Genomic DNA, 26,247 nt, shown 5'->3' with positions numbered 1-26,247 from the left:
GTCCCTGTGGGACTCATACAGTATAAGGAGGAGACAGACCAAGGGCAGGCCCATCCGGGAGACAAGTCCGTAAAGGAAGTTGTCACTGCTGGTTGGCCATCTGTCTCGGGGTACCTGCTGTTTGGGGATATCAGACAACCTCCTCTCAGTTACAGCACATGCCCCCCACAATTCCCCCCGCCCCCCGACTCCGGGTGTCATTTCAACACCTGGTGGCCCTAGCAGTGCATTGAGAATGTGGAGACTAGAGTTTTAAGCTAGCAGGTGGCTGAGCCCAGGAGCTGCTGCTTGGGGACTGACCTGGGCTCAAAAAGGGGCAGCAGTGGCTTAGTCTGCTGTGATGTTCCCCAAGCTGGTGGTGTCAGGCAGAGATGGCGGGAGTGTGAGCAGCCTGTGTGTGTGTGTGTGTGTGTGTGTGTGTGTGTGGCTGGCTGGCTGGCTGGCTGGTTGGTTGGCATCACCAGAGTAGGGCCTTTCTGAAGCCAGGAGCTAGGAACTCTTTCTGGGTCTCCCACATGGGTGCAAGAGCCCAGACACTTGGGCTGTCTTCTGTTGATTTTCCAAGACATGTTAGTGGGGAGCTGGATTGGAAGTGAAGCAGCCAGGACATGAACCTGCATGGGATACCAGCATTGTAGGATGTGGCTTAACTTGCTCTGCTATAGCATTGGCCCTTCCTGCTTAATTCTTCAATTTCAGAATTCTGAAATTTCGCTATTCTGACTCCTTTCTGTATGACTTTTTAAAAGCACTTATTTTTTATTTGAAAGGCAGTTTTATAGAAAGAGAGAGATCTTTCCATCTGCCAGTTCACTCTCCAAATGGCTGGAGCTGGACCTGTCTGAAGCCAGGAGCCTCCTCTGGGTCTCTCACACAGGTGCAGAGTCCCAAGGCTTTGGGCCATTTTCTGTTGCTTTTCCTGGCCACAGCAGGGAGCAAGATGGGAAGTGGAGCAGCTGGGACACAAATTGGCTTTATGTGGGATGCTGGCAAAGGATTAGCCTGTTGGGCTACTTCACCAGCCCCTCTGTTTGAATTTTGAGATCGTCTTGTCCATAGCTGCACATATTCCTCCTGGTGTTTGGGTGTGATTTGCGTTAGACCCCTAGATTCATTTGGGCAGGATTTCTTTGAAAACCATCATGAATCCGCTTTCCCCCACCTGTTCCTCCTGACTTCATGGAGGGCTGGTTTGGAGGACAGTGGGGATGGAGGAATGTTGGGTTTTGTGCGTGATCCACTCCACTTCGGAGCTGGGATGTGATGGGATGTTCCAGCTTGCCAGGGGCTCTCAGCACAGCTCTGTCTGTTCACAGAGAACAGATGGAATCCCAGTTGGAAAAGGAGGCCCGATTCCGCCAGCTGATGGCCCACAGCTCCCACGACTCCGCCATCGACACGGACTCCATGGAATGGGAAACGGAAGTTGTCGAGTTTGAGAGGGAGACGGTAAGCTATCTCTTGCAGCTTGTCTCCCCCCACCCTTTGAGTGGAGACTCAGGATGGACGTGGGGGAGAGGAGGGTCCTCCCTTGCGCCCACTGGGTTGCAGCTGCCAGTTTGGAGGTGTGGCTCCTCCTCCCAGGTGTATCCTGACCCAATGTTCCCTGCGGCTGTCTCTACTGGGCTACAGCAGACCTGTCCTGGTATAGAGGGCAGAGGAGGCAGCCTAGTGCTGGGAATGGCTCTGGAAGGGAAAGAGGGGGCTGGAAGGTGGCAGCTGGTCACAGGTTTCCATCTTGGGGAGCAGGTGGCCCCATCAGAGCTGGGTGAGGGTCCAGGGCCTAGCTGTTTCTTGTCTCTGCTATATAATGGGTGCCATTACCACTTTGACAGGAGGATTTTGACTTGAAGGCACTTGGATTTGATATGGCGGAAGGCGTGAACGAGCCCTGCTTCCCTGGGGACTGTGGCATATTTGTCACGAAGGTGGACAAAGGAAGCATTGCTGATGGCCGTCTGAGGTAGGATTTGTGGGGATCTAGGCTGGGGCCCTGCAGCCCATGGCAGCGATGAGAAGGATGCTTCCTGGCACCCGGGACTTGGCTGGGGGAGCTGCCTGCCTCTTGGCTGTGTGCGGCTTACTGCTCCCTGACTGGCAAGCACCATGCTTGGCCTCTCTGGATGGGAAAGGGCTCAGGTGGTGCTTATAACAACATGGGTGTGCGTTGTCTGCTCGGTACGTGAGACAGTAAGGATACCATAGTGGCTTACACTGGCTCAGTGTGACTACTCAGTGCTGGCGTGAGATGAGCACTTTCTTAGAAGTTAGTTTTGATTCAGGTTGCAGGCTTGTGAGTTAGGTGTGACTGCTGCCCTGTTTGGCAGATGAGGATATTGAGACTTAGTGGCGGAGTCAGTACTTGAGCCACAGGCTATCTAGCTCTAGCACCTGCATGTTTAGCCACTCCTCAGTGTGTGCATGAGCCACCTGCTTCTTGGCATTGGGAGGCCAGGGTTGAGGGTGCTGGCAAGGCCCATGTGGTCACGGAGCTGGCCACGCTGCTCCTCAGGGTCAACGACTGGCTGCTGAGGATCAACGACGTAGACCTCATCAACAAGGACAAGAAGCAGGCCATCAAGGCTCTGCTCAATGGGGAGGGTGCCATCAACATGGTAGTGCGACGCAGGAAGTCGCTGGGTGGGAAGGTGGTGACACCACTGCACATCAGCCTCGGTGGACAGAAGGGTGAGTGGGCCCTTGGGCATGGCGGGGGTGTTGGGCACACATGGTACCCAGAGGCATGTGCTCTGCTGGAAGGAGGGCCTCCCCGGGGCGTGGGTCTCACTGGCCTGGGAAGGGTGCTGACCTCCAAAGTGGGCGACCAGGCTGCGGGTTGGGTAGTGATCTCCTGTGGTTGCAGACAGTGGCATCAGCCTGGAGAGTGGCGTGTACGCAGCTGCCGTGGTGCCTGGGAGCCCCGCTGCCCGAGAAGGGTCCCTGGCCGTGGGAGACAGGATTGTTGCGGTGAGTCCCAGCCGGAGTTGGGGTTGTCGGATGGCACTGGGCAGGGTTGAAGGGAGAGTGTCAATGAGCTGTTAGCTCACCTGGTGCTTGAATGCTGCATCATGCGAAGGTGTAAAACTGATTTTCTTTTATCAGTAAATTTCTGCTTAACTGTAGAAAATTAGGAAATACAGAAAAAAATCTAGAAGGGAACTGACTCACTTATGTGACTGTCTCCTTTAAACAACCTTCCATGAATGTTTTCTATGTATTTCTCTACATAAGAATGTATGGGGGTAGGAGTGGTCTTCAAAAAATTCATGGAAAATGTTATAAAGAAACTGTGCATGGATTTCAGAATGTTTGCACCAAACTGAGCTTCTTTTCTGATTCCATTTTTTCAGGAATTTTCTTTTTTGTTGTTGTTTTTTGAAATCGCTTCACGTAAATGGCAGAGAGCTCCCATCATTGGTTCATTCCCTGAGTGCCTGCAGAAGCCTGGGTTGAGCTGGTCCGCGCCAGAATCTGGGAGCAGTTAGCTGTCACTTGCTGTTTCCCCTCCCCAGGTCTGCAACTAGCAGGAGGGGGGATGGATCCAAGGCGTTCTGACACAGGATGCAGGAATTGCAAAGTGGCATCCTAGCCAATGAGCCCAACAGCTACCCTCATGGCAAATTGCTAAGCATGGAAAAGTTAAGAGAAAAACAGAATCCATTATTCTAAGTCACTTTATTTTTAAAAAAATTTATATTGGAAAGGCAGATTTACAGAGAGAAAAGTCTTCTATTTGCTGGTTTACTCTCAAAATGGCATAATGACCACAGTTGAGCTGATCTGGAACCAGGAGCCTCCTCCAGGTCTCCCACATGGATGCAGGGTCCTAAGGCTTTCGACCATCTTCAGCTGCTTTCCCAGGCCATCAGCAGGGAGCTGGATTGGAAATGGAGCAGCTGGGACACGAACTAGTGCCCATATGGGATGCTGGCCCTTGCAAGGGGAGGATTAGCCAGTTGAGCCATCACGCCAGCTCCTAAGATAATCACTTTGTGGTACTTTTTAAGAGAAAACTTTTGACTTAGCCAATTATTTCAAAGGAGTTTTGTGTAGGTTTTACCTGGTTTCTTCTTATGGTTATGTTATATATAAAATACTCAAGCCAGCAGCTGGTTGGGTGGGGGTGTGTGTGTGTGTGATACTCTGTGATCTTATCCCCTGATGTGCTGTGTAATCACCACCATAGCCCAACTGTGCTGTCACACCACCAAGGTCTCTCCGGTGCCACCTTTGAAAGTAGCCATTCCCAGTTCCCCACTGTTCATTACCCCCAACAGCTGAGACCTTCAGCATCCTTTATCATTTTTGAGAATGTCATATATATGACCCTTTGGGACTGTTTTTTTTTTCCATGGGTCCTTCCTATGCAGGGCATTCCCGGGAGTTGCCAACAGTCGGTTCCATCTTAGTGTGGAGTAGTAGTCCGTGGGGTGGACACATCCCTGTGTGGGCCATTCACCTGTGGCATGGCCGGCCTTCTGTACCCACAGACTCCACATCCTGGATCTGAGCCCTCCCCTCGCTACAGACTGCACACATATCTAATTCTTGGCAGATGTTTTCTTCTCCTTCTGTTTATGCCGCATATACTTCCTGTTGGCTGTCACATTGAGACAGCACTGCGTGATTTAAGATTGATGGCGAATGTCTGTAGGTTACCTGCAGACGTTGCACATTTTAGATCCAAGGGACTGCCCGAGGGTAGTTCCGGCACCAGGCTCCCCCATCTGCTGAGGGGTGACCAGAGAGTGCATGAAGGGTGTAGGGTTCTCGGTGAGCAGCGCCATAACCCTTGGCACGTGCCACTCGGGGTCCTTTGTTCAGCCTCCTTCCTGCTCTCAGAGGCCTGTTTGCCTCACTTTCATTCCACACGTGCCTGGTAGGGCTGGGAGGCTGAGACGTGGGCCAGTGTCGCATAGGGGCAGTCAGAGGGAACAGCAAGGCCACGTGTCCGCCCGACCCCTGGATGGACTGTTCTGCTAAGAATGATGTTGAGGGCTTATGTTTTGCCTGCCCAGGAGCCCCCTAACCTAGACTGTCCTGAGTCAAGCACCTCAGGGGAGCCAAGCTGCCCAGCACCGGCTTGCTGTGAGCCACGTTCCTGGCCCAGCACCTGCCAGTGGGCCTGACCGGCTGTCCGTCTGTCCATAGATCAACGGTATCGCACTGGACAACAAGTCTCTGAATGAATGTGAGTCTCTGCTGCGTAACTGCCAGGACTCGGTGACGCTCTCCCTCCTGAAGGTACGGGTCCTGCTTTGGGCTCTGCTACCCCTGCCGGGGGTCCTGGGAAAAGGCAGATGCTCCATGTTCCCCAGCTGCTTGCCAGTGCCCCCAAGGTCCTTGGAAAGCGGTCTGTGGTGTATGGAGTACAGTGTGTGCATGAACACTTGTCCATGGTTACGCAGACCCCATTGAGGCTGTTGGGAAACGTTTTTTTCCTCTATGCAGCAGCGGGTGGCGCTGAGGTGCTGTGGGAAGGTGGCCTTGCTTGGGGGAAGTACTTTTTAAAGTCAGGGGTGAAAGTTCGTGGCATTGATAACTTTGCAGTGTTCTGCAATGTTGGCAGAGAATGAGACTGGTAAAACAATGTTCTGTCCAGATGAGGGTTTATGGGCTTTTATTAGATTTAAAAAAAAGATTTATTTGTTTACTTTACTTTCACTTATTTATTTATTTATTTACTTTTTTATTGGAAAGTCAGATTTACAGAGAGGAGGAGAGACAGAGAGGAAGATCTTTTGTCTGCTCATTCACTCCCCAAATGGCTGCAGCGCCCGGAACTGCACCAATCCCAAGGCATTGAGCCGTTCTCGACTGCTTTCCCAGGCCACAAACAGGGAGCTGGATGGGAAGTGGGGCCACCGGGATTAGAACCGGTGCCCATATGGAATCCCAACACATGCAAGGCGAGGACTTTCGCTGCGAAGCTACTGCACCAGGCCCTTAATTAGATTTTTGTAGCAACTTTTCTCTGTAGTAGAAAAGATCAGTCACAGAAAGTAAAAAGAGACAAACTCATCCCTTTAATTAGTAGGGTTTTTTTTTTTTAAGGTTTATTTTATTTTCATTTGAAAGCAAGAGTTATAGAGAGCTTCCATCTAGTGTTTCCCTCCTCACATGGCTGCCTTACCCGCTCATCCTGCTCCCACACCCCCAGCAACCGCTGATGCTCTCACGGCATCCATGGCAGCAGGGGGGCACAGGGAGTGTCTCCTGGGATGTATGTAGCTGGCGTCACCTGGTCTCCCTGCACTGGCTTCTCTGGGGTGAAGCGTATAGGGTTCTTTGTTGTCTTTTTCTGCCTTCATGGGTTTCTGCGTTTTAGCCCCGGTTGAGCATCCCATGGTGCAGGTGTACCCTAACAAACTGAATAATGTGCAGTGGTTGTGTGGGGCCTTGTGCTGGCGAGTCCAGGGAGAACTCTGAGTCAGGAACGGTGCAGTCCCTGCTCTCACGGCTCAGAGTGGCCAGGGCTGTGCAGGACCGTCACTCTTAGGGACAGGTGCCCCTGAGGATTTCAAAAGCAGTCAGAGGGAAAATGGAACTTAAAAATGTTTCTTTTGATCTGAAATTATTGGATATCTGTACCATTTTTTTCATAATATGTGTTTTCATGATTTTGTGTAGACCAGCTATATGCATGGGTTTCCAAATTCTTTTGGAACCAGAATAAGTATATATAAGTTCCATTTTCTTTATATATGTATTTCGTAAGGAGCTCTGGTGTGTGCATGTGTGTTCACATATACCTGCTTCCATCTGTCTCTTTTGTGGGTGTGCCCCGAACCTGAAGGGAACCCCAGGTCTGCCCGCTGTCTCACCTTCCCGCTCTCACTCCTCTGCATCCCTGCTCAGGTGTTCCCACAGAGCTCCTCTTGGAGTGGCCAGAACATCTTTGAAAACATCAAGGACTCTGAGAAGATGTTGAGTTTTCGTGCCCATGGCCCAGATTTCCCAGCCACTGGCAAGCGGAGCCTAATGCAGCACAATAACTCCACGCAGACGGACATCTTCTACACTGACCAGCCCGAAGACAGGAAGGAATCCAGCCCTGTTGGAGGCAGCAGCTCCTTCTTGCACAAGCCGTTCCCAGGGGGACCCTTCCAGGTCTCGCCCCAGGCCTGTCCCAGTGCTTCCGAACGTAGCCTGAGTTCCTTTCGCTCCGACACCTCCGGGGAACGGAGCTATGGGCTGACAGATGCGCGTGCTCGGCGGCCCCTGCTGCCCTTTGAGACTGAGCTGGGCTCCTGTGGGGCAGCTCTGGCAGACGCCCCTCTGGAGAAGTCAGACCCCGAGGGCTCCAACAGCGGGGGAACCTGGCCCAAGGCCATGCTCAGCTCAACGACTGGGCCCGAAAAGCTCTCCGTGTACAAGAAACCAAAGCAGCGCAAATCCATCTTTGACCCCAACACTTTCAAACGGCCCCAGACACCCCCCAAGGTAGACCTCCTGCTGCCGGGCCCTGGACCTGCTCACTCCCCCCAGCCCTCCAAGAGGGCGGGGCCCCTAACACCCCCCAAGCCCCCTAGGAGGAGCGACTCCATCAAGTTCCAGCATAGGCTGGAAACCAGTTCCGAGTCAGAGGCCACCCTGGTGGGCAGCTCCCCGTCCACCAGCCCCCCGAGTGCCCCACCCCCCGACCTCGACCCTGGGGAACCCATGCACGCCTCACCCCCACGCAAGGCCCGGGTCCGCATCGCCTCCAGCTACTACCCTGAAGGAGACGGGGAGTCCTCCTACCTGCCAGCGAAGAAATCCTGTGATGAGGACCTCACTGCCCAAAAGGCGGACGAGCTGGGCCAGAAGCGCCGCCGGCCTAAGTCTGCGCCCAGCTGTCGGCCCAAGCTAGCCCCGGTGGTGATTCCTGCTGCGTTCTTGGAGGTAGAGCTCAGCCCCTTCCTCCCGCTTGGTCAAGCTCCTTTGCCCTTGCAGTTGGCAGTTTACCCGAGGGAGGGATCCAGACAGCAGGTGGATACCAGGGGGGAATGGTGGGAAGGTGCCCTGTGGTGGGAGTAGGATGCCAGGGAGGGAACTCTCTCATGGGTCTACAGGAACAGAAGGGCGTGCCAGCCAGTGGAGAACTGTCCCCGGAGCTCCAGGACTGGTCCCCTTACTCCCCAGCACATTCCAGTCGGCACAGCAACCCCCCGCTGTACCCCAACAGGCCGTCTGTCGGTGAGCCAGTGGCCAGCGGCAGGGAGGAGGCTTGGCGTGGACCTGGGGGCTGGCCTTCCTGGGGAAGAGGGGCACTGGACATCCTGGGAGCTGTCACGTGGCTGAGGCCCCTAAGTCCCATTTGGGGTGGTGGTCTTACATCTCTGTCTTTCCTTAGCTTGTCCAAGTGCTGTCTCCCCTTAGCAGCCTGGGAAGTAGGAGGCATGATGGGGGCAGGGGTTACTCCTTTTCTGCAGATGGGGAAGGCATCTGGCCAGAGTGCCTTGGCAGGCTGGTAGTTAAGACATGGTCTCCCGAGTCCTTGTCTCCAAAGACCATGTACCTGAGATACAGGGAGCAAGTTGGTTGCCCTGTATCTCGGGTACACGGTCTTTGGAGACAAGGACTCGGGAGACCATATCTTAACTACCAGCCTGCCAAGGCACTTTGGGCAGATGCCAAGTCCAGAGCAACCCACTCACCCAACCCATTTCCAGGCACCGTTCCCCGGAGCATGACCCCCAGCACCACCGTGAGCTCCATCCTGCGTAATCCCATCTACACTGTGCGAAGCCATAGGGTCGGCCCCTGCAGCTCCCCGCCTGTGCCCCACGACGTTGGACCCCAGGGCTTGCATCCCAGGTAGGCACCTAAGGCCACGAGGATGTACAGGATGTCACCCATGCTGTACTGAGGGGTTCCTCAGGCAGAGAGGCATCCTCATCTCTCTGGGAGGGGGTGCAATGTTGGGATCCCCAGGGAACAGGAACCTGCAGGGTGCTGTGAATTCACCAGCGGGTAGTTCCAGAGGATGCTTGTCTTGGGCAGGGGTGCTTCCCCTAGTGAAAAATGTCTGGTGCACTTAGGAGCCGGTGAGGTTGCTTGACTCTCAGATGGGCCACAGGGAGTGGTACTTCCGTGACTGCCCTTATAAAGTCCCTGGGATTCCATCACGTGGGTACATGTCACAACCTCATCTACCATCACTACTTCTGGAAGGCCCCATCTTCAGATGTCATTAATTGAGGTTTCCACCTTTTTGGTACCATTAGCCCAGGACTTCGGGGACCAACCCCATGTGCTTAGTGGGCCGCAGGGATACTCAGACCTAAGCTGGTGTGCAAAGGAAGGTAGCAGTGCTCAGGACTGCCTGCTGCTGAGTGTTGGTTTCCCAGGCACCCTGTTCAGGCCCGTGTCATCTCCCTCTTACTGACTAAGTGGCCCCCTGAGCTAAGTGTACTATCATGGTTTCTGTGTTAGCAGTGAACAGACTAGTTCAAAGTCACTGTGCTTATTCCTTGCACAGATTTTTTTTTTAGCATCTGTAGTGTGTACCATGGACTCTAAACTAAAAGGAAATCTTTCTGTCCAAATGGGGTTTTATGTTCAAGCATGGGAGAAGTGGGAAACAAAAGTAGCAAAGAGGATCAATGCAGGTGGTGCCGAGGGGTCTTGAACCCAGTGTTCAAGGTTCAAGCAGGTTGGCGAGCCAGGCCATTGCCAGAGGAGAGTGTGAGTCTGCTCGAGGGGTTATGGAGGGCCTGGTGTGGGGGCAGCTTGGCCAAGGGCAGTGAGTCTGGAGGAATAGGTCACACACCCTGTAGGACCGGCAGTCAGGGTAAAGGAGTAGCAGTTTTATCCTGAGCTTGGAGGCAGAGAGAGGGACTAGCATCTCCCATCTTGGGTTCTCTCATCAGATACTGCAACAACGGGCTGGGACAGGCTGAAGCCAAGGGTTGAGAATGTAATCGAGGTCTCCTGTAGGTGACAGAGACTCGAACCCCCACCTGCTGCTTTCCAGTAAGTGGGCCTCAGGAGTAGAGTCAGGACTAGAATTCAGTACTCTGATATGGGATGCCAGTGTCTTAGTGGTGGCTTGTTGAGGGCTGATGCGGGCCAGCCTGATGTGGACGAGACCAGGCTCTGTGCCCGCCCTGCCCTTCTCCAGTCACTCCTGGGTCTGCCCACAGCCATCCCTTCCTGCCATCCTGGCCCTGTGACTGAAGCTGCTGTGACGCCAGGACCTTTCTTCCTTGGAGGTCCCTTCTATGAAGCATCCGGGATGAGTTTGTTGATGCAAGCTGACGGATGCGGGCGGCTCCTGGGCCTCGTTTCTGTCTGCTTGGCGGGGGTTCCAGCCCATTCCCTCTCTGGTTCTCCCACAGCGTTCAGCACCAGGGGCGCCTCAGCCTGGACCTAAGCCACAGGGCCTGTAGTGACTACTCGGAGATGAGATCCTCCCATGGGTCTAACTCGCTGCCTTCTAGTGCCCGCCTTGGTAACTCAGACTATGCCGGGGTGGGCGCCTGCTACCCACATGTATGCCTCTGCCTCCCCGCCTCTCACATGGTCCTCCTGACCACCTTGTGGGGGCGAGGGAGGGATGTGATGGAAATAATGCCTGAAGTCTTGCCTCCTGATGGAACTACAGGGTCTTCCAGTAACCTACAGTTCAAGGCAGAGCGCATCAAAATTCCATCCACACCAAGATACCCCCGGTCCGTCGTAGGCTCCGACAGAGGTGAGGGCTCCCTCCGCTGTTGGCCCGCCACTGCTGCCACAGGTTCTCACCCCACTGCGAGGTCCCTGGGCACCGTCCGAGGGCAGGGGGCTTTCCTGGTCAGTGTTTGTGGAGGCCAGGGAGGTGGAAGGGGGGAGCATCTGGCTTGCTGTAGCCTGCTTGGTCTGGGCTGAGCCCACACCATGACCGCACCCCTTCGCCCGCAGGCTCGCTGTCGCACTCTGAGTGCAGCACCCCTCCACAGTCCCCACTGAGCGTCGACACCTTGTCCTCCTGCAGCCAATCCCAGACCTCAGCCTCTACACTGCCCAGAATCGCTGTCAACCCTGCATCCCTTGGGGAGCGCAGGAAGGACAGGTGAGCGTGGCTGGGTGGCTGTGGCCAAGGCAACAGTCCCTCCCTCTGGGCCTTCATCTCCGTGTCTTCACTGGAAGTCTGGTGGATATCCCAGGAGCGTTGCTGTCTGTAGCCCTGTTTTAACACTGTGTGGGAGTGGCCTGCCTATGGTTGTGGGATTAGGCACCGTTCTGTCCTCAGGCAAAGCCAGGCTCATTTTGACCCTTTGCTTTGGGCCTCGGCATGAAGCTGTGCCTCTTGGGCCTTCCCCTGTCCCCTCTGGTGTGAAATAGAGCATGCATGGAAACAGCATGTGAACCCAGGTTCCCAGCTTGGTCGTTGATCTGCCAGCTTTCAACCACTTAGGTTCACGATTCAGCCTTGGTGTCAGTCCAGAGTCCCTGCCTCTGTGGAGTCCAGCACTGTCCCCCAAACCTACCCGGCATGAACCTTCTGCCCTGCTGTCGCTGCTCTGAGTGGAACTTACAAAATTTTGTCTGTGTTATGCACGATAGACTTCTGTGAAGGTCCAAACTGAAACCAAATGTGGATGATGTGTCTCCAAGGTCCTGTCTGCGTCATGGATCCCCAGCAGTTGCTTCTCTCGCCAACTTGAATTCCAAAAGATGAGGCTTCTGTGGGTGTGAGCCTCAAGGGTCATCTGTGGGGTGGGCTGGCCCTGGGGAAAATCTCCCTTCTGTCTTCAGGCTGGTAATCGTCAGACAGCAAAGGTAGCTGAAAGTGGAGGGGCCCCCAGGGGAGGCAGTAGGGCACCTAAGCCACGGGCCTGCAATGCCTGCTCAGTGGTGAGAGCCTCCCAGGTTCCAACTCGCTGCAGGAGAACCGGGAGCACCTGCCAGCCTGTGTGCACAGGAACATGGGCAGGCAGCTTTACCCAGCCCTGACTCGGGTCAGTGGGATAGCAAGGGCCTTCCCTTCAGGGCAGTAGTGCCTTGTGTGGGGGCAGGCCATGGGCACTCCGGCAGGCCTCCCATCAGCTCCTGCACAGTGCTCAGGGAGGGCCTGGGGCATGCGCCCACCGTACATCCTGTAGCCTGGTCAGACTCCCTACCCACAGTGGTTCCGCCTGAGAACAGGAGGTTCTTGCTTCTCCATTCTGAAGTTTCCCATTGTGTGCTCACTGTAGAGAACTGGGGATGGCAAAGAAGTAGGTGTAGGAAAAACATCATTAGCAGTCAGCCTTGCCAACCAGAAAGTTGCTGTTAATACATACATTGTTTTTAAAGTTTTATTTGAAAGGCAGAGTACACAGAGAGGAGAGACAGGGAGATCTTCCATTTATTGGTTCACTTCCCAAATGGTTGTGATAGCCACTGCCAGGAGTTGCTTCTGGGTCTCCCATATGTGTGCAGGGGCCCAAGTGCTTGGCCCTGCTGCTACTTTCCCAGGTTTCCAGGAGCATTTTCAGGGAGCGTGGTCAGAAGTGGAGCAGCGAGGACTGTAAGCGTCACCACAGGCAATAGCTTTACCCACTGTGCCACAGCACCATCCTTACTATTGGTAATTTTGAGATTATAGGTATGTAGGTATATATGTATAATTGTGCATAATTATACATGTAATCACAAATGTATGTTTATGAATATGCTATTTGTACTTTATGTACATGTTTTATGTACAGCTCTTAACATGTGGAGCTACTTGGAATGTTAGAGGCAGACTTTACAAATCTCTTACATGAAGCAGTTTTATTGTTGCAAGAAAACCTGTGTGCAGGCCACAGAAAGATGATGAGGGCACAGTGGCCTCAGGTGGCCACACCTGGAGGCATGCTGTTAAGGTGTGGTTCTCACCTACACATGTATGCGCACGTGCACACACACACCTGTGCACACGAATCACTGCCCATGGAATCAGGCCCCTCTGCCTTGCCTTGTGCACTGTGGGTAGATGAACCTGGTTGATTTCACTATGTAGCAGCTTCGTAGCTTGCCTACAGCCTGGTGCCTGGCTCCCGCCCGATTAAATGGGTTGTGCGGAAGTGGGACAGTGAAAAGGGCATTCAGTGAGGCCTGGAGGAGTCCCATGCTACAAACTGACTCTGCTCTCAGTTGTGTGGTGAGCTCAAGGATGGAGCTGGGGTGACTTGTTCCTACCCTGGGCCTTTGCTCTGCCAGCCTGGGCTGGGGTAGGAAGAGATACTGGGATAACTACTAGAAGGTTCTCACCATTTACCACCTGGTCCACTAACATGGGAGGGAATGGTGGGTGCAGGCTGGGCTAGAGAGTAGGGGCCAGAACTGTGCAGCAGGTGCATCTGGGTGGAGGGACACAAAGGGAGGAGGTGGGAAAGCAGGGAGCAGGTAAGAATGTTACTCTGATTCCGGGTGGGTTGGACCTTGGGTCACAGGGACGCACGCTGAGGCCTGCTTACCTCAGGGCCCTGGGTGGCAGCGGCCAAAGTGTGGGGATGCCTCCCGATGGGTGCTGCCGGTCCCTCACCATGTGGGCTTTGCCTTTGGCTGTGACTTTGTCCGGAGAGGAAAAGCTCAGGGGCTCAACACCCAGGAGAAAGAAGGCCTGGGAAGCACCCGTCTCGCTGGCACAGTCTGTGTTATCTTGTCCTGCCTTCCTGTCGGCCGTGTCCTTCGGTGGTTGTCTTCTCTGAGTGTTCCGCTTCTCTTTCCTCTAACCGCTCGCACCATCCAGATGTGTCTACCACCACAGATCCCTGCTGAGGTTGCCCGTGGCCGCCTGGCCCAGGTCCTCCTCCCTGAGGAGTCTGAGGTTGGCCCAGCCCTTGCCCCCGGCCCCTCTGTCCTGTTCTGGGGAGTAGGGGGTGGGGCTCCCAGGGGCTGCGAGTGCATGGTCACTCCCTTGCTCACTGCCTCTTCCACCAAGGCTTGGGGTTATAGCAACCCTAGTATGCATCATGAGCGTATTTGCCCCGTGCGGCTGGTAACCGCCAGGGTGCTCATCACCCCAGGAGCAGTCTCTTTAAGAGGTAGTAACTTGAGTCTCAGGAGGCAGCCCCTCCCGGGAGGAAGATCTATGTGTCTTTCCCAGCATTGGTGGTATCTGTGGTATGTGGCATGTTGGTATTGCATGAGGTTGTGGAAGCATGTGTGTCCACTATTTCATGGGCAGGTCCATCGGGTCATTGTCCCATTGCTCTGGGGCCACCATCTCTGCATAGCCTGAATGCATGCCTGACCTCTGGATCTCCCTGAACCTTCATTTTAGTTCTGAGCCCTCTCCCCGTTTGCCCCCCTCCAAAAAAAACCCTTTGCTTCCTTTCTAAGACCTTACGTGGAAGAGCCACGCCATGTGAAGGTGCAGAAGGGCTCGGAGCCACTGGGCATCTCCATCGTGAGTGGAGACAAGGGCGGCATCTACGTGTCCAAGGTGACTGTGGGGAGCATCGCACACCAGGCTGGCCTTGAGTACGGGGACCAGTTGCTTGAGGTAAGCAGCGGTGCTGCCTTTTGGAAAGGCTGGCTTTGGAAAGAGGAGGGGCCCGTTGTCTCCTCCTTTGGAAATCCACATCGCTGAGTGTGCTCCCCGCCCACGTCTCCTCAGTTCAATGGCATAAACCTGCGGAGTGCCACGGAGCAGCAGGCACGCCTCATCATCGGGCAGCAATGCGACACCATCACCATCCTGGCCCAATACAACCCACACATGCACCAGCTCAGCAGCCACTCCCGGTCCAGGTGAGCACTTCGTGCAGAGGCACGACTGCAGCAGGTGTATCTGCTCATCTTGAGGGGAGACTTGGAGTACCGGCTGCAGGCCAGGGAGTGTTGAGCAGTCCTGGGTTTGTGGGGGAAAGGGACATAGAGCGAAACTGTATTTTCTTGAAGTGGGGGTGCAGGTACGTGGCTGGAGCCTCCTCATGACCTGTGTAGCTAGGAACTGACAGGTTGTTCCCTGGCGTGGCTGGCTGCCTGTGTGGACCGCATGCTGGAGCCCTGCCTGTAGCTGCCCCTGTGCTGTGAGTCACGTGGAAGACAAATGTGGGGAAAGGCTGTGGTTATTCCTCATTTGCTAGGGAGATGAGATTCACAGGGGAAAGAGTGCTGTGGATTCACACGTGCTCCAGGCTGGACACCATGGGGGAGGACCCCGAGCTGAGGCCAGGCAGGAAGATGCCAGGCAGATGCTGTGGGCCGCTCACTAACAGTGACTTGCATCTGCACAGGGCTGTGTGGTTTGGTCCTTTACACAGCTACTGGACAGGACATGGCCATAAGCTGCTCCTCACTGCTGTTTTTGTCTTCAGCTCTCACCTGGACCCTGTTGGTGCCCACTGCACTCTCCAGAGCAGCGGGGCCACTACCCCAGAGCATCCCCCTGCCATCGATCCACTGATGGAGCAGGACGAGGGTCCAGGCACGCCCCCGGCCAAACAGAGCACCCCCAGCTCCAGGTCAGCACATGTGCATTGTGGGCCTTCTCCTGGCTGCCACTATCCTGCCTTCTTCCATCCTACCTCTCCTCCCTCCCTCCTTTTCTCATTTTCTCGCAGACTCACTCTTCACCCTCCCTCTGTGACACAGTGCTGCAGGATTCACCCAGCCAGGCCTTGGGGCTCTGGCTGTTGGCAGTAGGGTTGCCCCTGAGAAGGTGGTTTACCAGGCTCTGGCAGCCTCAGCTGTCTTGTGGCGAGGGGCACTGTCAGGAGAAGCTCTGACCTTGTGGTGGTTTGGGTGACGGCTGGGTTCAGGCGTTCGAGCAGAGCAGGAGCTGTGCAGGGTTGGGTTTGGGTAGAGCAGGGGTAAGAGACTATAGGCAGAGGCAGCAGCTGCTGTGTGAGTGATAGGAGCAGGTGTGGGTCCTTCAGCCTGGCCCTGGCCGGAAGGGACCGGGTGGGACGTAGTCACCCAGTCCTGTAGGCAGCCACTTGTCCGTCACATAGCACAAAGCTGGCATGACACTGAATCTGGGTCTGCAATCTCACTGGGGCTTAGTGTGCCAGAGCTACGATCCCCAGCAGGCTTTTAACTGAGTTCTCCCGCCTCAGCCCCTCATCGCTGCCCTGCTTTCTTCACACCCTCTGCCTCCTGCCTGTTTCCCGTGCTAAGTTAGCAGTGCTGGATGGCAAGGAGCTGGCGCGCAGGGGCTGGGCAGGCTGCCGTGCTCTGGATGGTGTGGCCGGCACTGGCTTTTACCTGGGAAGTGCTGAGGAAACCAAGCAGGGGAGTCACTTCCTCAGGTGACAGGTTGGCAACTGCAGGGGTGTGGGCTCTGTCCCTCACTGGCCTTGGGACCTGAGGCCATGCTTCCACCTCTGGCCTTTGGCATCCTGCCCGCTCCCTAAGATGGTAGAACCTAATTTTTCTATGAGATTCCTCCCACTCACCTGCCTGTGGTTCCAAGCCCCGCAAGACACAAGCTGGAAATGGTCCTTGGCCTGCCCACGGCCTCCTCCCTCCCTGTGCACAGCTCAGAGCTGCGCTTTCCTTCCTGAAAGGATCGTGGGGGACACCACCAAGAAGCCCCTGGAGCCCCGTGTGGTTTTCATCAAAACATCGCAGCTGGATCTGGGGTTGCACCTGTGTGGTGGGAACCTGCACGGCGTGTTTGTGGCCGAGGTGGAGGATGACAGTCCCGCCAAGGGTCCCGATGGGCTCGTGCCAGGGGACCTCATCCTCGAGGTGAGTTTCTACCAGGCCTCTTGCCCAAGACCCTCTCCACTCAGGCTGCTGCCTTGAGTGGCGGCCCTAGGGGACTGCACTAGTCTGGACAAGGTGACTTCTCTTTAGCGGCTGTACTGGAGCCTTCTGAGTGGCCCTCCTGTCTTGGGGTGGGAGATCGAGCCCAAGGAGGGGGCCACATTTTGAATAGCCCGTTTCACTGCTGGACTGCAGCCTGGGAAAAGTCAGCAAGGGCAGCACAGGCCCTCGGCAAGGGGCCCCAGCAGCCAGGAGGCATGGCTGGCACTGGGACATCTGGGAGACCAGAAAAACTCAGCTGCCTTGCAGAGTTCAGGGGATGTTGACTATTGGCCTTGGTGCCATAATGGGTGCCTCAGCTGTCCCCGCCCCCCACCCCACTCTGGTGCACCTACCATCTGACTCCATGCCCCCGTCCCTGGGCAGTATGGCGGTGTGGACATGCGGACCAAGACGGTGGAGGAAGTGTACGTGGAAATGCTGAAACCCAAGGATGGCGTCTGCCTCAAGGTGCAGTTCCGCCCTGAGGACTTCGCCAAGGTCAGGGGCCTGCCCGGCGACAGCTTCTACATCAGGTACAGGCAGCTGGGATCTCAAGGACATGGGGCCAGGGCCAGGACCAGGCTTGTCCCTAGGCTGGGGCTGTGATGGCAGGAGGTGGCCCTCCAGTTCCCAGGTTGCTCTGCAGGGATATTTGGGGTTCAGAGATGTCCTGATGCTCCTGGAGATCTGAGAACAGAGACTAAGAACAATAAAGAAGCCCAGCTTCCTGTCGCTCTAGTGGGAGGATGACATGCTACTGTCCCAGGCAGGTGCCAGTCTGTAGGAAGCTTTGCCATCGGGCAGGGAGGCCCCCTTCTTCCAGGAAAGGCCCACTTCTTCCTCTCACCCATCTTGGGTGTCTGTCCCTTGTTCACAGCACAGGGTGCCCACCATGGGAAAGCACCCCCAGAGCTAGGAGTGGCAGTTGGGGATGGATGTCAGAAGCGGGGCAGTGGCCTCAGAGGCCTGGCTGCCTAGGTGTCTGGCAGCCTCCTCAGTGGGTGCCCTCTGTCCCTCACTGCAGGGCTCTGTATGACCGGCAGGCGGAAGTGGAGCATGAGCTGAGTTTTAAGAAGGATGACATCCTCTACGTGGACGACACCCTGCCCCAGGGCATCTTTGGGTCCTGGATGGCCTGGCAGCTGGACGAGAGTGCCCAGAAGATGCAGCGTGGGCAGATCCCTAGCAAATACGTGTATGGGTTCCCGCTCTCCCAGCCCCACGTGTTCTGTGGCCTCTGGGGCCTGGGCTGTTTTCAGGGCCTCACGCCTTTCTGTGGCAGAAAGTGAAACCACCATCCCAGTGTCTGGTGTTGGCCCCAGGCTTGCCCGCAGCCCTGGTGTTTGTCCGTCTCCCTGCTCTGTGGCCATCAGCTGTACCCGGGGTCTGGGGGTGTATGGTGGGGAGCCCCGAGACCTGCAGAGGCAAGTGGGGAGCCCACAGGCTGACTCTCTGACTGCAGGATGGACCAAGAGTTCTCCAGGAGGCTCAGTGTGTCAGAGGTCAGAGATGACGGCAGCACCGCCAAGACCCTGTCAGCGGCTGCTCGCCGGTCCTTCTTCCGCCGCAAGCACAAGCACAAGCGCAGCGGGTCCAAAGATGGCAAAGACCTGCTGGCCCTGGACACTTTCTCTAGCGACTCCATCCCACTGCTAGAAGGTGAGTGGGCATCTCAGCAGGGACTCGCGCCAGACGCAGGTCTGGGGGCCACTGTCCGGGGCTGCCTGGTGGTGCTGGCTGAGTCTCCCATCCACGGAACGTGGCTTCCGTCTCTAAGGTGTCCTCCCAGACGCTGGCTGTCCGGCAGCCCCAGCCAACGCATTTGTAAGTCAGGCAGCAGGGAGGATGGGGCAGGGCAGGGACGTGGCTCTTTCTGCTTTACATCTCACTTGACACCTTGCATGGCTGGGGTGGGGTTTGTGCTGCCGGCTTCAGGGACTTGGCTCCCACTAGGAAGGCAGGAAGGAGATGGAGGCATTGGCGGGTGGGAGCCCCTTCTGTTCAGTGCACTCCGCCTTGTTTGGTTTTGTAGTCTACTGGTGGCCATGGGTCCCCCATCTCTGCAGGCCCCTGCCCTGCTGCCCTTCTCCCGTGTCCACTGACACCTTGTCAGGAGATCCTCCCAGGGCCAGGGCACTGAGCCGAGGAGTGGACAGCCAGCCTCCCCCTCTCCTCCGTTGTGCTTTGCCTTGTGGCTCACCCCAGTTTGGCAGAGGATCGAGAGCCGCTGGGGCCACCTCTGCGCTGCTGCCTGTCTCCCTGAGAGGTCTGCGTCACGCAGTGGTTCCCCTGCCATACTGGTTCACTCACAGCCTGGGTACCTTCTGTCTGTCCACTTGAAACTCTCGTGTGGTTTATATATGCAAAATCTCTCCTAAGCACCATGTGGGGTTTTAAAGCAAGTCTGTGGCCATCTGCTTTTTTAATGTTTTTATCCAAGTCCGACGGGGACAGCTGAGTGCACATGCATTTGCAGAAGACAGGACAGTGCATGTTTGCTGAGCATGCATTGCCTATTTTTCATTTTAATGCACTGCATAAATGAAACACACTTTGCCATCTTACTGTCCTAGCTGTCTCTGTATTCTTATTCGAGATTAATCCAGTGGCATCCCATCTCTCCCTTATCTGTTGAGTTTTAGCTGCTTGTTCTCATGGGAGTCTCAGCGGACCTCTGGGTGTGTGTCTTTGGCTTCTCTCTGACCTGAATCCTCACTTCTGATAATCCTCAGGCACCTGGCCTCTGCGGAGCCACTCGGCTCATGCTGCATCCAAGTTCTGAGCCTGCATCCGAGTGGGTTGGAACGCAGGACAGCCTTGGCCTGCCTCACAGCTGTGCCCTTACCTGTTGCCCCTTCTCTTGTGTCCACCTCTCCCTCTACCCCGCCCACAACTCCCTCCCTCGCTTCCTGATGCAGTCTTGGTTCCTTGTGTAAGGTCAGAGCTGGGTTTGGCTTCCTCTAGCTGCCAAGGACACCCCTCCGCTGCTCCTCCCCAGGCTCCGTTCTCACGGGCCCTTCTTCACGTGTGTCTCACAGCAGCCCCACAGAAGAATGAGCAATTCACTTTGGGGCTCCCCTCACCCCAACAACCCAGGACCAGGCTCTCCTCTCCAGATTTCACCACGTGCAGCTTCTGGGGGCTGGGAAGCGAGCAGGTCTGTGAGGTCACTCCCGGTGCAGGAGGGCTCTTTCGTCCTCCACACGTGGTGCCTTGTGTCTGCCCCACTTCCTGCTTTGTTTTTTTCCTCTCCACCTCCACCCAGCCTCGTGTTTCCTACTGTCTTTCCTCTACTCATCATTCCCCTATGGGACTGTACCTGATGTGTTCTTTTCTGGAAGTTGCAATTTTTTTTTCTTCCAAATTTTAGAATTTCCATTCGATTCTTTTATAATAGACTTTCAATCCCCTTGTCATCTGCTTTCTTGTAATTCATGTATTGTGCGGGGCCTGAGCTGGTGATTGTCACTCAGTCTCCACTGTTGTCCTTGCCTTCCTTTTCCTGCCTCTCAGGCTGCCAGGTACTTGGTGATTTAGGTGTCAGAAACTGTGCATGTACAGGCACTTGGCGGGCTCCAGAGAGAGCTGTGCCAGGTTCTCCGGGCAGAGGTGCAGCTGAGCTTGGGGTGGGGAGGCTGTGGCCTTTGGACATCCTGCAGTTCACCCTGGTGATCAGGGAAACCCTCCTGTCCCAACTGAGAAGCAGCAGTGTTTCCTGGGGCCCCTGCTCCTAAGGAGCCTTGGCTCCCCATTTGTTTCTCTTTAGCAATCTGTGTCAGGTGGCTTTCTCAGGCCTTTAGCAGCTTGAAGACATGGCAGGTGGCTCTAGGCGGGAACCATGGTGTCATGCTCTGCCCTTCCCTCTCTCAGGGAACGGTGGCCCCTGGGTCCTGGCTGCTTTGGTCTCATCCCAGAGGGCTACAAAGCAGGTGCCTTCAAGTTCAGGGCTTTCTCTCTCTCTCTCTCTCGTCACAGTGGCAGTTTCACAGACAAGACGCCTCATGTCGGGGTCCTTGCAGTCAGGCCAGGGCACTCGTCCTCTTGTAGATGGCCGCCTTCCTGCTGCTTGCTCACATGGTGGAGAGGGGGAGGCCCCTGTTGGCCACCAACCTGGGAGATTAGTGTCCTGCACTCTGATCTCATGTAACCTTTAACCTCTCCCCCACCCCAGACCCTGCCTGCAGGGAATCTTGAAGGGACCTCCTTCATCCCATCACAAATTTACAGAGAGATAGAGAGGAGAGAGAAGATGGTCTGTGTATTGATTCACTCCCTAAATGACCGCAACAAGCCAGAGCTAGGCTGATCAGGAGCTGGGAGCTTCTTCTAGGCTTCTCCTGGAAGGTTCAGGATCCCAAAGACTTGGACCATCCTCTTCTGCTTTCCCAGGCACATTAACGGGGAACTGGATTGCAAGTTGAGCAGCCGAGACCCCAGCCAGAGCCCATATGGGATGCCAGCACTACAGGCTGCAGCCTAACCGGCCTTGCCTGTGTCAGCCACAAAAGGGATACTTCAAAACAGGTTGTGGGAAGAACCTTTCCTCTGTTAAGGATCATGTAGATATTTTATAACATCATTCACAGACAGCACAGAACTGCCAACTTACAAATTAGCCTGCTCTAGAGTTACTGAGTTTCAGGTCTTGCTTGCAGTTGCCTTGCAAACCACCGAGCAAATGACTTCTCAGGCCTAGACTGATGTTGCCCACCCGTGATTGAAAAGGTTTGTGGATAATGGAAACAAAGGATAAGCTTATTGTTATGCAAAAAAAAAATAGTCTGGATCCTGGCATTGGGCAGATTAAGCTGCCACTTGCAACACTAGCAATCCCATCTCCGAATAGATTTGAGTCCTGATTATTCATGTTCCAGTCCTGCTCTCTGCTAAGGTACCTGGGAAGGCAGCAGAGGATGACCCAAGGGCTTGTGTCCCTGTCACCCACGTGGGAGATCAGGCTAGAGTGCCTGGCTCCTGGCTTCAGCCCTGCCCAGCGGTGGCTGTTAGGGCCATTTGCAGGGGGCAGATGAAGGAATGGGAGATCTCTGTCTCTTACAATAAGTGGTTGCCTCCACAGAGGCTGGTGGGACGGTGTACTCAGGAGGACACTGGCTCTGTCACCAGGATTCTCATTTTTCAAATTAATTTTTATTTCATTTGAAATGTTATTATAGGACTTATCTAGCCCGTGGGCTAGATGTTGTCCACCCTTGATTTATATATAACAGAGAGAGAAATCTTTCATCCACTGGTTCACCCCCCAATGGCCACAATAGCCAGAACTAGGCTGATCTGAAGCCAGGAGACAGCAGCTTCTTCTAGGTCTCCCACATGGGTGCAGGGTCCCAAGGCTTTGGGCCGTCCTCTACTGCCTCCTCAGGCCACAAGCAGGGAGCTGGATGGGAAGTAGAGCAGTCAGCCTACCAACTGGCATCCATGTGGGATACCGGGGCCACAGGTGGAGTATTAGTGTGCTATACCACCTCAGAAGTCCCAGGATTCTCATTTTGAAAGAGAATACATATGAGTCGCCATGGCGGTGACTGTACCAACCCTGAGCCCACTCCCTCCTTTAAAGCCACACTTCAGTGCTTTCCAGTGTGGGAAGTGGTCTCCAGGGAGTGCTGTGTACAAGGCTGTGTGTACTCAGCACTTGGATTGTCAGTTTTCAGGTTAACCCCCGAGATAGGGCCCCATCCCTGGGGAGAGGCCGAGTTCTGCATTCAGCTCCACATCCTGCCTGCTGGGCTGCTCTTTACAGAGCTGCCCTGCTGTGTGGTGTTGCCAGCCCTTGCTCTTCTGGCCTCTCTCTAGATGGGGTCAGGTCCTTCCAGATCCACCATTTCTCTCACCTTTCTTAGTGTCCCTTCACTCACCTTCCTTGATGTCCTGTCACCTGCAGCACGTGTGCACGGGCCCCATCACTGGTGTGCCCTGCCTCCTGCTAAGCACCTCACCCTGCCCTCCTCTGGGCCTTGCTGGCCTATCCATGGTCCTCTCATATTTGCTTCACTCCTGCCTGGGACTGTTGGGCTGTCCTGTGAGCCCTGGACCAGTATGAACTTTCTGAGAGCAGGGACTGTCTTTGATCCCCCTCCTTGAGCTGCTGCCTGCACAGTGTGGAACAACTAGGGGCCCAAGAAGGCATTCACTGCTTTTAGCTGGCTTCCTGTGAGGGCTTTGTCATCTGGTGGCTGGGGAGGTCTGTTGCACGCATTAAGTGGGCTGTGGTATGGCTGCTTGGCCCAAGGCTTCCTGAACCGTGGCCTGGGCCTGCCAGGAGTCTTTGTGCTCTGCCATGGACGAGTCAGAGCTGCTGGAGGGAGGAGTTCCAGACTGGGCAGCTCTCTTCTGAGAGAAGCCAACTGCCTTCCCTCTTGGGGCTCTATCCCCTAGGGCTATCCCCATGTGTCTAACCACCAGCAACCCACCCCACCCACTTTCTCCCCACAGGCAGGGTAGGGGGACAGTGAGCACATGAGGGCCTGAACTCATATCCTCTAAGCAAGGGTGGTTGCAGTTCCACACTCACCTGTTGGGGGAGGCCACCTGTTTGGAGAGCCGAGTGTGGTGTTGGGAGGTGGTTGACTTAGGTGGAAGGCATGCAAGCAGAATGGCCCAGATGGCTGGTTGAGGTCAGCTGCCTCACAGATTCCCCATGTGGGTTCCATGTCTGTGCTCTTGGGCGTGCTGGATGTGTGTGGCACCCGGGGAAGGCCCAGGACAGCTGGGCAGGCTCTGGATCTGCACACTGAAGGGATGGAGCTGTTTGGTGGGGAGGGAGTTCAGTCAGGGAACCGGCTGCTGCACGCTGTGCCTGTGACACAGCCTCTGTGTCCACTGCCCGCACAGACTCGGTGAGCTTGGCCTATCAGCGCGTGCAGAAGCTGGACTGCACCTCCCTGCGGCCTGTCCTCATCCTGGGGCCTTTGCTGGATGTGGTGAGGGAGATGCTGGTGAATGAGGCGCCCGGCAAGTTCTGCAGGTGTCCCCTTGGTAAGGTCCCCCTACCCACCCGTACCCCCTGCACTCTGTGTGGCTCACGTCCGTGCCACAGCCCCTCACTGGCCGTGAGCCAGTCAGAGCCCCAGTGGGTGTGGTTGCGGACCACCACCACAGCGTCCTCTGTGTGTCCACAGAGGTGATGAAGGCCTCGCAGCAGGCCATTGAGCGTGGCGTCAAGGACTGCCTGTTTGTCGACTACAAACGGAGGAGCGGGCACTTCGATGTGACCACAGTGGCCTCAATAAAGGAGATCACCGAAAAGGTACCTGCTGCTTGACTTGGGGGTTAGCACCTGTTGGGGCATCCACAGCAACCTGAGCTGTGCTGCCCTGGGCTCGCCCTTGTGGCTGCCTAGTCTCTGCTTTGCTGACCAGCAAGTGGGGTCCTTGGTGAGGGTGTCCGAGTTGCCCCCTGCTTCCCTCAGAGGGGTTCTGATGGCAGCTTTGAACTCTGAGTTGAACATGGGTGCCCAGCTCCATGGCACCTTGCCCCTGCAAGGGCCAGGGGCCATTGACCTGTATCAGCACCCTGGCATGTTCAAGATGGGGTGGCCGTGGGTTTTGTGGGCCTCGTCAGGCTCTGTCTTCCTCACTGCTCCCTTGCCACATCCGGCTGGTATCTCCTCCCATGGCTGTGAGTGGTGGACTGAGCCTGCAGGAAGCTGCTCCAGGGAGCCCCTCTGGGGAATCAGGCAGGCCACAGGATCTCTGGCTCAGCTCCGCTGGAAGCTCAGGGGATCCCCAGAAGGAAAAGCATTCCAGGTCACACTGAGGGGCACACTGCTGCACCTCATCCCAAGCCCCCCAAGTGCTCGGCTCGGCACGTGCTGCTGGGCCTGCATACCCAGCCCCAGCCTCACCACAGCCAACACATGTGTATGAGCTTGTGTGTGCAAGTGTGTGTGTGTAGGTAGGGTGGGAAGGGCATTGAGGTGCCCCCTGGGTCAGGTTCCCCACAGATCAGGTGTGGCTTTGATAAAAAATTGTCTTTGCCCACCCTGTCTGCCAGCTGGGCCATTGGTGGAGGAAGAGAGATCTGGCTGGAGCTGGGTGTGGTGAGGGTGGACCACCTGGGAGGGTCTGGCCCCTCATGCCTGCCCTGCAGGACTCAGTGGGTATCTTCCTTCCCTTCCGCCAGAACCGCCACTGTCTCCTGGACATTGCCCCCCACGCCATCGAGCGCCTGCACCACATGCACATCTACCCCATCGTCATCTTCATCCACTACAAGAGCGCCAAACACATCAAGTGGGTGCCTGGCTCTGCTGGCTGGGTTGGGTCCCCGTGAGCGGAGGGCTCCCCAGGCTGGAAACTGACAGCATGTGTAGGAGATGGCCTTTCACCTCTAGCCACGCTCCCTGCCGCCCGCCCCCCCACCCCCCCGTGCCCCATTCCTGTCCTACTCAGGGGCCCTGAGGAGCTGGGAGGCTTGGGAACTGTCCTGCTTAGCCGTGAACTGGCTCTGGGATGTGGATGAGCCTCTGCTCTGAGGCTCTTGCTCAGTGCTGGGCAAGGCCTGTCTTGCCGTCTGTGTTGCCAGGCTTCTGGCGTCTGTTCTTTTTGCACATGAGCTGGGTAGCCTTCCTTGCCTCTGCCCAGAACTTCAGGGAACCCCACCCCACACCCATGACAGATGCTGAGCTGTCTAGGGTAGGGATGAGGTCAGAGGCAGGGGTGGAGTGCTGTAGCTGTCCCAGCAACATCCCACCCTGCCTTGGCCCAGGCCCCTGCTGCCCTGGGCACAGGTAGCAAGGAGGGGACAGGCCCAAGAGGAGCGTGGTTCAGCCTGGCTCCTGGTTTGTCCCCACAGGGAACAGAGAGACCCCATTTACCTGAGGGACAAGGTAACTCAGAGGCACTCCAAAGAACAGTTTGAGACAGCTCAGAAGATTGAGCAGGAGTATGGCAAGTACTTCACAGGTGGGTGTCATGGGCCCTGTGGACAGGGGGCTGCAGGGGTGGGCAGCAGGGACCTCCCAAAGTCAGCTCCTGTGTTCTGGTGTGCGCACATCATGACAGGGGACAGGTACAGACGGGCCATGGTATCAGGCTTGCCATGGGGTTCAGCCGTGGGCCCAGTCACATCTGTACCCACCTTTCTGTGTGTGTGCAGCAGTAGCACCTCATATAGAGGCTTCAGTGTCCTGGGCAGCTTACAGCAGTAATGGTGGTGGCCAGAGCCATGCCCAGCATGCCGCAGGGCAGGCCAGTTCAGCCATGGGCTTTGGTGAGGAAAACCTGCTCGTTTCCCTCAATTCTGCCGAGAGGTTTGGCTCGGTTTACCTGCTGTCATTCCACATTTCACGCAGCAAAGTCCATCATTGGCAGGGGTTGGCGCTGCAGTCAGAGTGATGGGGACGGGTGTACTCACCTGGTGGTGGGTATCAGCATCTGGTCCAGCACCTCTTTTGGTATCTAAGGCCCACTGTGGGGGTGGGGGCTGGGTGGGGTGTGTGTCTGTGTTTTGTACTCACATGTAGATGCCCAAAGCCAAATACCCTAGCATTTCTAGAGGAGTGAAATTTTAGAAATCACACAGATTAGTCCCATT

At 55.7% G+C, this 26,247-nt stretch overlaps 1 protein-coding gene across 4 annotated transcripts in view; it reads left to right on the top strand.

Annotated features, from left to right (window-relative positions):
* DLG5 (discs large MAGUK scaffold protein 5) overlaps positions 1–26,247 on the top strand; it is a 101,900-nt gene that overhangs the window by 74,405 nt on the left and 1,248 nt on the right. For 2 of the 4 annotated variants that reach the window (XM_004583516.2, XM_058671677.1), the window contains exons 10-31: positions 1,317–1,449; positions 1,836–1,963; positions 2,513–2,688; positions 2,864–2,967; positions 5,152–5,244; positions 6,859–7,884; positions 8,055–8,178; positions 8,655–8,799; positions 10,323–10,435; positions 10,589–10,678; positions 10,885–11,035; positions 14,278–14,440; positions 14,555–14,688; positions 15,258–15,404; positions 16,449–16,632; positions 17,077–17,225; positions 17,717–17,887; positions 18,155–18,351; positions 23,545–23,688; positions 23,832–23,959; positions 24,835–24,944; positions 25,507–25,616. In XM_004583516.2, coding sequence (XP_004583573.2) covers positions 1,317–1,449; positions 1,836–1,963; positions 2,513–2,688; positions 2,864–2,967; positions 5,152–5,244; positions 6,859–7,884; positions 8,055–8,178; positions 8,655–8,799; positions 10,323–10,435; positions 10,589–10,678; positions 10,885–11,035; positions 14,278–14,440; positions 14,555–14,688; positions 15,258–15,404; positions 16,449–16,632; positions 17,077–17,225; positions 17,717–17,887; positions 18,155–18,351; positions 23,545–23,688; positions 23,832–23,959; positions 24,835–24,944; positions 25,507–25,616 — 3,920 coding nt within the window. The remainder of the gene's footprint in view (positions 1–1,316; positions 1,450–1,835; positions 1,964–2,512; positions 2,689–2,863; positions 2,968–5,151; positions 5,245–6,858; positions 7,885–8,054; positions 8,179–8,654; positions 8,800–10,322; positions 10,436–10,588; positions 10,679–10,884; positions 11,036–14,277; positions 14,441–14,554; positions 14,689–15,257; positions 15,405–16,448; positions 16,633–17,076; positions 17,226–17,716; positions 17,888–18,154; positions 18,352–23,544; positions 23,689–23,831; positions 23,960–24,834; positions 24,945–25,506; positions 25,617–26,247) is intronic. The other 2 variants (XM_058671678.1, XM_058671676.1) reach the window with 2 other exon arrangements.

Source organism: Ochotona princeps, chromosome 13 (assembly GCF_030435755.1).
Source record: "Ochotona princeps isolate mOchPri1 chromosome 13, mOchPri1.hap1, whole genome shotgun sequence".
NCBI lineage: Eukaryota > Metazoa > Chordata > Mammalia > Lagomorpha > Ochotonidae > Ochotona > Ochotona princeps.
Note: the sequence above shows the minus strand (reverse complement) of the source record. Positions and strands in the feature narration are given on the sequence as shown.